Below are 13,254 nucleotides of genomic sequence, written 5' to 3'. Positions count from 1 at the left end.
ATCCGAACTTTTTATATGCACATCCCCATGGGCAGGGGTCATAAAATAGGTACCATGGAGCATGGCATGTAAGAGTACAATTCTAACCACAGTGTCTTAGCAGCTGTAAATAATAACATTTCTGCACTGCTTTCTGGAAGAAGTGGCCTTAGGGGAAGACACTGTGGGTATGTCCACCATTCTATCTCTAGATTTTCCTGTTGGATGAACCCACTGCAGGGCTGGATCCCTTCTCAAGGCACCGAGTCTGGAATCTGCTGAAGGAACGGAAAGCGAATCGAGTGATCCTCTTCAGTACCCAGTTCATGGACGAGGCTGACCTCCTGGCTGGTAATTGTCAGGTCCCTTGAATGTCATGATGAGAGGTCTGAGAGTCGTGGATTGGTACTCTCACAGCTGTCGCTTGAAATCTGGTCAGCTCAATGAATCTCATGATCCGAATGACTGGCAATGCTGTGAACTGGGCCCACGGCATTTTTACCTCCAGCTGCACATTTTGTAGCTTTGACCACAGAGAAATAGGCTCTGCCAGGAAATGCCCTTATAAAAATTCTTGTTACTATACAGAGGAGTTACAATTACATAGGTCAGGTAAAGACTACATTTCTTTTGTGGACAATGTCATCTCTTCCCTTGCTCTCTCCAAGTTTTTAGAAACTCACAATGCTTTTAATATTTGATCTACTAAGATGTCAGCTCAGAACCTTTATTCAACCTTGTTTTCAGAATGACAAAGCACCTGACTGAGAGTTATACCACAGAGATGGTAACTTGTGCTATTCTCATGAGCAGGCACTATTTTGTAGCAACCTTTCTTCTTGGCTTCTCCTTTTTCAGATAGGAAAGTATTCCTCTCGAAAGGGAAGCTGAAGTGTGCGGGATCTTCTTTGTTTTTGAAGAAGAAGTGGGGGATTGGATATCACTTAAGGTAGGACCACTACCTAGAGTCTATCTACCACTGGAGCATATGAACCCTGGGCTAGACTAAGGCATGATGCTTGAAGCAAACAGTCCAACACTCAAGAAAACCTTCCCTTATACACGGAGACTTGAACATGGGTGTATGCATATCTGTCAGGGGATGTATTGGAATGTATACATACATGGTTGATATTGATTAGCAGATTTTAGTGTTTGAGAATATGTCATATTCTCAATGAATATATGATATATTTAATAAACAACGAAATATATAACAATGAAAGTTTAGATAAATAGGATGGAAAATTCACCATCGTGCATTGTTGGGTAAGGAAGATGTTTGTAAAGGAAATCTTTTTCGAAAGACACATTGCACAACCCTCGTCCTATCTTTCCCAGGGTGTTCTAATTCCCTTTTTTTCTTTTTGATGTGGGTTCAAATCCCATGTTATAATTTCTTACATAAACTGCTTGCCTATATTCCTCAAGCCCCTCCTTCTCTTTCCCACTTGTCTCCTTTCCACCTTCATTTTGTTTGTATCATTATTTTGCATCATAGCCTATTTGAGATGTTATTTTCTGGGTGATTGAGTGAGGTGATGGTATCACATTATGTTACTTAAAACTATTTTTAAATGTTTTATTATCATAAAGGTGATGTAAAGAGGGGTTACAGATATATGTCAGTTAAATCTATTTTCTGAAAAAGGGATTCTTGTTACTTTCCCTCTACAAATGAAATTATAAACTCCTGATATATCTCTGTCCATTTTGTGTAACCATCCTTGGCATTTCTTCTAGTGTATAGCTATCTACCTCCATGTACCAAGCCCTGAGTAAACTGACTGGCACTTCTGATTGCTAAGTCTGTGCTTTCTCCCATCACGCTTGTTTGATGCACTTTTTGTCACCTTACTTCATGCCTGCATGACCTCTTTCTTGCAACTCGCTTTCAATTTATTTTCTTACACACACACACATACAATGAGTTATTATTTTCATTATATCACTGACTATGTCAAATAACATGCCTCTCTTTTCTCTCTCTCTCTCTCTCTCCATATATATATATATATATATATATATATATATATATATATATATATATATTAGTTTGCAGTTGAAGGAAATATGTGCTCGGGAAAACATTACGTCTCTTATTAAACAGCACATCCCTGATGCCAAGTTATCAGCAGAAAGTGAAGGGAAACTGGTCTACACGTTACCCTTAGAAACCACCTATAGGTTTCCAGGTAATACACATGAATGTAATGAAGCTAGCTATGTCAATATTATTCATTATGAAGATATCTTGACAACCAGTATATACTGGGGTTAGAATGTGTTCAGATATTGAAACATGATCAAAGTACTCATAAAAAAGGATGATGATGTTACATAGAAAGAGAAACATTGCATCTATGTTACTTTGTAACTTGTGGCTCTTTCTTTAGACCTTCTTTCTCCTTATAGTATATAGAATATTCCAATATTTGCAACCATACATGAACATAAATGGTAAAATGCCTTTTTTAAAAAAGCCACAAGATGTAGTTATTTCTCTTGGTCAAGCTTCTTTATAGTAACGCCAGGTTTTCCAAGCTAATATGTTTTCATTTAGGTTGTCATTAATGTCAGGAGCCAGTTCTGAGGACCTGAGATGAATGAGGGAAACAATTAACTTTGCCATCTGTATGGTTAAATTACCCCATATAGTCACATAAGTACACATTTTATGGTAACATTACACACATGCCCTTAGAAGTATTAAGCAAAATGTCAATAAAACCCTAAGTGATACATTTTAAGAGTAGTTACAATTTAGAAGAAATTTCTTTAAGTAAAAAGAAAGATAAACACTTAGGTAAAATGAAGATCATGGGATTTCTATTAGTTGTTTAAATCATAAATCTTTTCTGTCTCGGTTGTTACAATGCTCCAGATGGGACTCTTAATCAAGTAGACAGCAGATTGAAATCCCAGATTGTCAAAAATTCAAATATATTTGTTTATCTATTTATTTAATTTATTTTTTGCTGGTTCTGGGCCTTAACTCTGGACCTAGATGCTGTCCCTAAGCTCCTTTTGCTCAAGGCGAGTACTCTATCACTTGAGCTACAGCGCCACTTTTCACTTTTCCTGTAATTCTTTGGAGATAAGAGTCTCATGGACTTTCCTGCCTGGGCTGGCTTTGAACTATGATCCATAGATCTCAGCTCCTGTGTAGCTAGAATCACAGGCATGAGCCACTGGCACCCGGCTAGGCGTCATTTAATTAACCATCTTCCTCCAAATCCAGACAGGCAGGAACATTATTCATAGCCTTGTGAATAATGACTAGTGTGAAATATTTTTTGTGACTCAAAAAGAATAATTGGCATCATAATTTTCTACTATTCTAAGAAAATCCCGTATCAATCCTTCCTTCTCCATTCAGTCTTCAATCTTGTATTTATTTTTCATCTTTTATCAGAAAGAGAACTTTTTCTTGTTTGTTTTGTGGCTTGAAGCCTGGGCGTGGACATGGTCTCTGAGCATTCATGTTCAAGGTTAGGTTCTACCACTTGAACTACAGCTCCACTTCTGGCCTTTTGAGGCTAATTAGAAATAAGATCCTCACAGACCTTTGTGCCTAGGCTGACTTGGAACCATGATCCTCAGATCTTGGCCTCCTAAAGAGCTAGGATGATAAGTATGAGCCACCAGGCCCTGAGTTCAAGCCCCGCAATCAATGAAAAACATAGAAAGAAGAAAGAAAAAAAACACGCAAGAAAGAGAGAAAGGAGGGAGGGAGGGAGGGAGGGAGGGAGGGAGGGAGGGAGGGAGGGAGGGAGGGAGGGAAGAGGATTTAGGCCATGCACATAATGAAAAACAGAAAATAATATATAAAATTTGAAAAATGAGGTTACTTATGAAATGTTATATTTTAAAATGTCTTTGACATATGTCTAGTAATATTTCATATACTTGTACTTTTAGGTTGAAGACACCTTAACCTCCTTCATGACCTTTGCTGTTTTGATTTATTGCTATGTGTGTATTCTCCAGAACTGTACAAGGATCTTGACAACTGTCCTGGCCTGGGAATTGAGAATTACGGTGTGTCCATGTCAACTCTGAATGAGGTGTTCCTGAAGCTAGAAGGAAAATCCACAGTTGACGAACTGGGTAAATAAAATGCACACAATTACTGTGCAAAATCATTCATAACACCTCAAGTGCAATTAGTATCTTGTCTCTTGATTAAGGTGGTTCTTGGACAGGCTGGTACAGAGATATTGCTTGTCATTAAAAACAGCTCATTTTCCTTCATGGAAGGAACGCTGTTCCCATCATACCACAACGCCTTCCTGAGCAATTTCAGACAAAACCTTTAGTTGAAGTCTCCTTCATAAACCACTCATAAAAAGGATGATTTTATATAGAATGAGAAATAGTGCATCTATGTTACTTTGTAACATGTGGCTCTTTCTTTAGACCTTTTAGCCTTCTTTCTCCTTGTAGTATGTAGGATATTCCAATATTTGCAACCATACATGAACATAAATGATAAAATGTCTTTTAAAAAAGCTACAAGATGTGGTTATTTCTCTCGGTCAAGCTTCTTTATAGTAACGCCAGGTTTTCCAAGCTAATATGTTTTCATTTAGGTTGTCATTAATGCCAGGAGCCAGATCTGAGTACCTGAATTGAGTGAGGGAAACAATTAACTTTGCCATCTGTATGGTTAGCTTCCTGGTCAGCTGTTCTCTTACCAAGTTTTCTGTGTGTGAAAAGTTCGCTCTACTTTTAATGTTCTCTTGTCCTTTGCTTTTTGTTTCATTTTGCTTTTTTTTTAAAAAAATGTTTATTGTTATTACAAAGATGTTGTTCTTTGCTATTCATAGTTTGAATATGGTGTCTTTAGGGAGGAATATCTTTACATTTATCCCACATGGAGTGTATTGGGCTTTCTGCCTGTGTAGATCAGTATTTTTTAATCAATTTTTAGATTTTTGGCTATTGTTTCTTTGTGTATGCTTCCTGATCCTTCTCTCTCTCTCTCTCTCTCTCTCTCTCTCTCTCTCTCTCTCTCTCTCTCTCTCTCTCCCTTTTCTAGAACTGCCATTGTTTGGTAATGTCCTATCTTTCTCTTAGAATGTTCATTTCCCTTGTTCTTGTTACAAGTCCTTGCAACTAATAATAAAGACCAAGTCGATTAGACATTTGATATTGACTGACAGATGCCAGGTTTTCAGATTCGACTCTTCATTCTTGTTTTGTTTTGTTTTCCCAGTCCTGGGACTTGGACTCAGGGCCTGAGCACGGTCCCTGGCTTCTTCTTGCTCAAGGCTAGCACTCTACCACTTGAGCCACAGCGCAACTTCTGGCCTTTTCTATATATGTGGTGCTGAGGAATCGAACCCGGGGCTTCATGTATATGAGGCGAGCACTCTTGCCACTAAGCCATATTCCCAGCCCTCGACTTTTCATTCTTGATCTTTCTTTGTGTTAAAAAAAAATGGACAACAAAGCTGGCTCTGGGAGGTTCTTGCCTTGTGCATGAGATTTACCCTTTCAGCACATGGCTAAGTGTGGCAGTACACACCCATCGTCTCCAGCATGTTGTAATTGGGAGGATCATGGCTCTAGCCCAGCACAAAATGGAAAAGTCCACAAGACTCTGTCTCCATGGAAGAAACCTGAATGCGATGATATGCACCTGTGATGCTAGCAAGGACCAAAGAAAAGCCTAAACGTAGGGAGAGCTCACATTTGTGTTTACCCCCAAGAGAGGAAATGAGGCCCTACCCTAAAACTAAACACTGAGAAACAAGGCTGGAGACGTGGCTCAGTAGTAGCGTGCCAACTTAACAAGCACAAAATCTCAGTACCACCAGGGGTGGGGGCTGCTTATTTGCTTCCAAGATGGTAGATATCTTCTCCCCTTCTGTTCCCCTTCTGCTTTCAACCCCAGCGAATGAGTTTCATTTCTAATGATATTTCCATTTGTTCCTTTAATGGTTTCTCTGTTGAAGTTTCCTATCAGTTCACTAATGCGTTCTGTGCTGCGCGGGAGACTGTATCGCATAGTTTCATCATAGATCTTTTTAAGCCTGTCTTGGTTCATTCCAGCGTGAGGACCATGTGCGTGAAGCTCCCGAGTGATGGATTCTGGTGGTCTTTTCCGTGTCTGTACGGGCTACATTTTCCCGTTTTTACCCACGGACATTGCTGTGGAAAACAACGTATAAAAACTATTTTGACTCTTCCTCCCTAAGGCTGCTGACAACCCAGACAGATACATCAATCGAATTTGTATTTGATGGTTGTCTGGGCTTTGGGAGACAGTTAACCTCTAGACTTGTCGTTTTGCCATTTACATCTGGTTCTGTTCAATCCCAGCTTTAAACGAATCAAAGGCAAAAACAGATCTCTTCTTCAGCATGACTTTGAATTGTCACATTAGCAAAATTCTAGAGATTTCTCCACGATGTAGAGAAGTGGTTACTAAATTCCTCAAGTGGAGGAAGTCCTCAAGGGGAAGTCCTTCTGGTTTGCAGTCTGTCCCCACTCTTATGCAATTAATCAACTAATTAAAGCTAACTTTCCACTCAGATCATGCTTTAACTTAGATGATAGCTCTCTCTATGCTACTACTTTGCTCCCTGGCAATAACATGCTTTAAACCTAGCCAGGGTCCATTTGACCTCAGTGTGCATCTTCCAGCTTTCTTCTCCAATGACTGGCCCTTGGTGGGTGGAGAGGTTACTCAAAGGAAGACACACACTTTGAATGATGCCCTATGCAAGGCTCCATGTCCCATGTGACTCCCAGGTTTTCCTTCCTGCCCTTTTGTTTGCTGTTTCCAAACACTTAGTGAAAAGCAGCCCTATGGGAAGAAATTTGTAAGCAATGTAACTCCATTTTATCACTTGAACCCTGCAGGGTTACAGTCAATCATAACCGCCAACATGTGATCCTGTGACTACGAGAGTTTCTTTAATCCAGGCTGCTTTCCCTTTGTCCATGCCTTTGTGCGCCTTCTCCATCTTCCATCTGCCTTGTTGCCCTAAGATTGAGCTCAGCAGCAGGAATTTTTGTCCCCTACTAAGGGCTCTTCCTTTTATGAAAATACTCTTCCTATTCCCTCATCTAATAGGATAAAAGTCCTTAATATGGGGTCAGGAATGGTAGCACATGCCTGAAATCCAAGCTACTTGGGAGGCAGAGGTAGGAGAATTATGGTGCAAAGCCAGCCCTTGGCAAAAGTAGCACAAAACTCTATCTGGAAAAAAAAAAAAAAAGAACTTGCTTTCTTTACTAAATTTCCAAGTTGTGATGACACCACATATTTATCTCGCTTCTTTCATGTCTTGTCTGTACACAAAGAAATACAAAATCTCCTTTCTACTCTTCTTTGTGTCCCAGAAATTAGTGTTTTACTTATCTTTCCAGATCAAAGCAGAAGCCATCATGCCATAAAATGCCTCCTTGAATACAGAAGGTTCTAGCTGTCCTCACCATACCAGGACAAACTACTGCAGGAAGCTCAAGTGAGATTTTATAAATAGCTTCTTTTGTGTTTTGAAGATACTGACGTTTTTGGAGAAGTACAAGTGGAAAGAGCTGGGGACACAGAAAGGCTTGTAGAGATGGAACACATTCTCTCTTCCCTGAGGGACATGAAAAGGTTAACAAGTGGTGTGGCTCTCTGGGCAAATCAGATCTGTGCCATTGCCAAAGTTCGCTTGCTGAAGTTGAAGCATGAGAAAAAAGCTCTTCTTTCCTTGTGAGTATCAGAGATCCACAACTTTTTTTTTTCAAATTTTTATTATCAAACTGATGTACAGAGAGGTTACAGTTTCATAGTTAGGCATTGGATACATTTCTTGTACTATTTGTTACCTTGTCCCTCATACCCCCTCCCTCCTCCCCCTTCCCCCCCCCCCCGAGGTGTTTCAGTTCACTTACATCAAACAGTTTTGCAAGTATTGCTTTTGTAGTTGTTGGTCTGTTTTTACCCAGTGTCTCTCAAATTTGGTATTCCCTTTCAATTTCCTACTTCCAATACCAGTATACACGGTTTCCAATTTACTCAGATAAGATTACAGAGATAGTGTAGGTACAACCATAGGAAGGTATACAAGAACATCATCAATAATAGAAGCTACAGATGACATTGTCCCATTTGTAAGGAAATGGAAGGACTTGGAAAAAATTATACTAAGTGAAGTGAGCCAGACCCAAAGAAACATGGACTCTATGGTCTCCCTTATTGGGAATAATTAGTACAGGTTTAGGCAAGTCGTACCAGAGCATCACAAGGCCCAATAGCTATACCCTTATGATCACATAAGATGATGCTAAGTGAAATGAACTCCATGTTATGGAAACAATTGTTATATCACAGTTGTAACTACTTCCACAACTTTTATGTTGTTAGCCAAAGCATCAGAAGTAACTAAGGTGTACAAACAAGAGGAAAACAAAACTAAGAAAAAAAAACCTATATCAAAATCTCTGTGGCTAAATCCTAATCGCCATTTTAGTCCATGGCTAATGGTTATCTATTAGGAAAGTGACATAGGGAACTTACAATATTTCCTATGTGATTCTAGATGAAAAGTTGAAATAGTTTGTTTTCCCATTGCACTCCTTCCTCCCATACAAATTATCCATAATATGGAGGTGGTCCTCCCATATGGAAGGTGAATTCTCTTTCCCAGGGTCAAGGCTGCGTTTTACACACTGTGTGTTTTTTCTACTGGCCCTTCCTCCGATGTCTCATTTTCCACCAGCTTCCTAAAATGGAAGTACCTTGTTCTCCATTCCTACTACATGCCCGGAAGGCACCATCCCTGCCTCCAAGACTCAGATCTCCTCCCTTGACCACTTGGCCCCCAGGGTGCCTTGCCTGCCAACCCAGCAATTAAGAACTGGGTGACCAAGCATATCATTGAATCTCAACAAATATTTCCTAAACAAAATTTTGAGGGGGGGGTATTAGCATGATTTAAGAAAAAACATCTGTAATATTAAACTAGGAAGTATCCCATAACGAAGTCTGGAGAGAGCAGAGAATGGAACGATGCTATTTTGCAAGGTTTCAGACCAGATGTAATCATAAATTAGGAATGGAGAGAGGTGTCAAAGGAAAACACAAACTGTGACAGCATTAGAAATTTTTCATCTATTTGATATCATAAAAACAGGAGAATAAAAACTGAAATAATTCAGTTTTTGAACCTGGAGAGTAAAGAAATCATGGAGTCACTAAAAGAAACAGTATATAAGAAGAAGAGTAGCAGGAAGAAAATAGAACTAAAGTGTAATGAAGTAAACAGCAGAAAGGCAATGGAAACGCAAGATCTATATAGAAACTAGACATGAGTTAAAGGGTACACATCCCACCAAATAGTATATAGGTGACCCAATGGCCAAGAGCAAGGGAAATAACCAAAGGGTAAATTCACACCTTAGCTCCAACAATTTAAGAGTAGGAGAGGACAAAACACTAAAACAACCACAACAACAACAAAAACTTAGAAACAGAATTACATTTTTTTCCTTCAATTTCTTCATCTCATGACATTCTAATCATCTCAGAACCTTTCTAAAAGATGAAAGCTGCTTCATGGCTCCGAGGAAATTAGATGCAATCTCAAAAACAAAACACACGCAAAAGTGCTCAAGTCAAGACCAGGAACAGAGTTCAATCCCCAGTCATTGCCGTGGGGGGGGGGGGGGAGTGTTAGGAAATGATCCTTTATTTACATTGGCAAATTTCTTCTCTGCAGACTACTGATTCTGGCAGCTGGATTTTGCCCTCTTCTTTTGGAATATATCTTGGTAAAAATATATGAAAACAGTTACAGTTGGGAACTTTCTCCTCATTTGTACTTCCATGCTCCGGGACAACCACCACAGGCACCTCTCACTCACTTACTGATCATCAACAAAACAGGTAATAGTGTGTCTCAAAGTTCATTGTAGTACTACTATGGTGTAGTAACATTGTTTTCTTAAATGCTTGCATAGTAGTCTATAGGTTGATAGGTTATCAAAACCCCACTGTTCCTCCCATAGACTTGCCTTTTTGTGTAATTTGCCTCTTCTCCTTGGAAGCTTTCCACCTTCCTTTGCTGTTCTGTATGTGTAGTGTTTTCACTCTAATGTCTCCAAGGATGAGTCTTCTCCTCCCTGGCCTGTTCCGTATTGTCAAGCCCCTCCACGTGAATGACTCTCCCTTTCTCAAGCTGGGAGGGTATTTTCTGCTATTATTTTATTGAAAAGGTTCTCAATGCCTTTACTTTATATCATCTTCTCTTTCTTCCATGCCCATGATTTAGAGATTTTATCTTTTCAGGTGGTGTGTAATAGGGCTTATACTTTCCTTTTATATATGTTCTTAATGTTGTAGGGCTTTCTTTTTATGTTCATTTATTTATTTATTTATTTATTTATTTATTTATTTATTTATTTATTGGCCAGTCCTAGGCTGTGAACTCAGGGCCTGAGACTGTCCCTGGCTTCTTTTTGCTCAAGGCTAGCACTCTGCCACTTGAGCCACAGCACCACTTCTGGCCATTTTCTGTATATGTGGTGCTGAGGAATCCAACCCAGGTCCTCATGTATATGAGGCAAGCACTCTTGCCACTAGGCCATATTCCCAGCCCTCTTTTTATGTTCTTGACTAACCAAATTCCTCTGTTTTCTTTTCAACCAGATAACCTGTCTTTAAATTGTTTTGATTCCATTAGCTAGGTTTTTTATTAGGTTGGGTTTTTTCTTATTTATTTGTTTGTTTTGTGGTTGTTGTTTTTTTTTTGCCAGTCTTGGAACTTGAACTCAGAGCCTAAACACTGTCCCTGGCTTCTTTTTGCTCAAGGCTAGCACTCTGCCACTTGAGCCACAACGTTACTTCTGGCCTTTTCTATATATGTGGTGCTGGGGAATCGAACCCAGGGCTTCATGTATAGGAGGCAAGCACTCTTTCCAGTCGGCCATATTCCCAGCCCTGACTGGGTTTTTTATTTGGTGCTATCAGGGTCATTTCATTTCCAGGATTTTAGTTTGACTCCTTAAAAAAAAAAAAAGATTTCTATGTCTTTACTAAATCCCACTTTCACATCCTTCATTGTTTATTTCGTTCAACCATTTGGTTACATTCTAATTGTCTGTACCATCTTTGAATGATTCTCCTTCATGGAGTGATCCTAAGCAAATGAATATACTACGGAGTTAACTCCTTGAGACAGGAATGGATTCTTGATTCACCACAGCAAGCAGGTTGTCATGTGGGAAAATATCCTGACACTTCAGATCACAGTCATTTGACACCAATAATTTTTGAGCACTAAAACAGCTAACAGGTCACACTGCACCGCAGGGGCAAGCATCGATGACTTCCTCCATTCTGTGGAGCAGCAGAACATCGCCATGGAGGTGGACAGAGCCGGAACCGGAAATGGCCTGGACGATCCATCCTACAATGGTGCTATCATAGTGTCAGGCGACGAAAAGGTACCCACCCTGCTCTCGGGCCAGCACCCCTCCTCCCGGGACTGGAAAGCCCATATTCGCAACTCTCCCATTTAAGGAGCAAAACTGAGAAGATCATATGCTCTTCCCCCCCCCCTTTTTTTTTTTTTACTTAGAGAACCATATTCATTGGTATAAGTGATTATTTCCATGCCCGGCATTGTCTATATAACACAAGCTGTACTAGGAAAATGCTCACTGTATTCAAGTATACATATCCGGGTGTATAGTTAATTCCCAAAGATTCCTATTTTCTCTCAAGGATTTAACAGCATACTTATATTCTGTTAAGCCTACCACGTTCTTGAACACCCCAAACCTGATTCTAGCCTTCAGCAAGGCATTAAGTGAATCAAACTATATTGTTTTACTATCTGCATGGTTTATTTTATTGGTCCCTGTTCTTGATTTTCTTACATTTTTTTTCCTTTTACATAGTATTTACATTTTTTTTAATTATTGACAAAAGACTTTTAAAACATGATCTTGGGATTAGACTGGGGGTGTGGCTCATGCCATGTAGAGTCCTTTGACCAAATCTGCTTGAGATTTCCACCATCAGCATCAAATAAATATGTAAATATATAAATATGTATGTGTGTGTATATATACATACATATAAAGGCAATCTCTTAAAATATTGAATTTTATGTTCTTGAGGGGAAAAAATGAAGGTATTCTGTCATGACCAAATTTACATGTTATGTTTTAGGATTACAGATTTTCCTTAGCATGCAATACCAAGAGATTGAATTGCTTCCCAGTTCTTATGGATATTGTGAGTAACGGGCTGCTTGGCATGTTTGCTCCCTCAGCACGTATTCAGACCGACAGGAGCACATTCTTAGGGGTAAGTACAAGTCTTATGGACTGTCCACCCACAGCAGCCTTTCAAGTGATGAGATCGTTCTCTTCCTGAGTAAGCCGTTGTGTAATTTGCATTCGGATCCATGCAAGCTCTGAGACTTTGGAAAATCAATATACTTTTCAGAGCTTTGGAATTTTTTTTTTTTTTAGCCACAAAATGGATCCGATAAAATATTTTCCAAGGGGAAAGTAAAGCAATCCTGCAACTAGCACAAAGTCCTGAACAAACAGAGGGAAGGCCTCTAGAGGGACGGACAAAGGTTAAGCTAGAGTTATAAAGCGTATAAATGACAATTACTACAGATACTGGTCAAAAATATTGATTCTTTTGGCCTATCCTAGACCTGCAAATACATCTTTTCCAAACACGGGATTAAAAAAAATCTTATTTCTAAGCAAAGGCCCAGGAAAGTATAATTACACAGCCTTTTAAGTCTGAAAATCAGAGAACTAACACAATCACTAATAATCCCTTTATTTGTTTAAATTTTATTTCTCCCTCTTACATATGTAGGGAGTATGTGTTTTTTTTTAACACATTAAATAAATATATTTCCTCCAGGAATAGGCTTGCAACTATAAGCACTAAGTAACTTCTTTGTTGAATGCATAAAGGAATGGTAGGGATCATTAAATTGTTGATATCCCACTCGATTCTAGGATTTTCTAATAATGCATATGAAAAATGATCATATATCCATGGAAATCAGTGATCATAATAATCATGGAAATAATAATATCATTCTTTTTATATTTTCTTTTCTTTTTTTTTTTTTGCCAGTCCTGGGACTTGAACTCAGGACCTGGGCACTGTCCCTGAGCTTCTTTTGCTCAAGGCTAGTGCTCTACCACTTGAGCCACAGTGCCACTTCTGTGTATGTGGTACTGAGGAATCGAACCCAGGGCTTCACGCATGCAAAGCATGCACTCTACTACTAAGCC

General features: G+C 39.2%; 1 protein-coding gene across 7 annotated transcripts in view; it reads left to right on the top strand.

The window, feature by feature from the left end:
- Positions 1-13,254, top strand: part of LOC125365235 (ABC-type organic anion transporter ABCA8-like) — a 54,515-nt gene that overhangs the window by 20,558 nt on the left and 20,703 nt on the right. For all 7 annotated transcript variants that reach the window (XM_048365186.1, XM_048365183.1, XM_048365184.1 and 4 more), the window contains 8 exons: positions 192-330; positions 838-928; positions 2,035-2,174; positions 3,970-4,089; positions 7,495-7,693; positions 9,702-9,868; positions 11,294-11,427; positions 12,158-12,295. In XM_048365186.1, coding sequence (XP_048221143.1) covers positions 192-330; positions 838-928; positions 2,035-2,174; positions 3,970-4,089; positions 7,495-7,693; positions 9,702-9,868; positions 11,294-11,427; positions 12,158-12,295 — 1,128 coding nt within the window. The remainder of the gene's footprint in view (positions 1-191; positions 331-837; positions 929-2,034; positions 2,175-3,969; positions 4,090-7,494; positions 7,694-9,701; positions 9,869-11,293; positions 11,428-12,157; positions 12,296-13,254) is intronic.

This window comes from Perognathus longimembris, chromosome 17 (genome assembly GCF_023159225.1).
Source record: "Perognathus longimembris pacificus isolate PPM17 chromosome 17, ASM2315922v1, whole genome shotgun sequence".
In the NCBI taxonomy this organism is placed as follows: Eukaryota; Metazoa; Chordata; class Mammalia; order Rodentia; family Heteromyidae; genus Perognathus; species Perognathus longimembris.
This window is presented reverse-complemented; position numbering and strand designations above follow the sequence as displayed.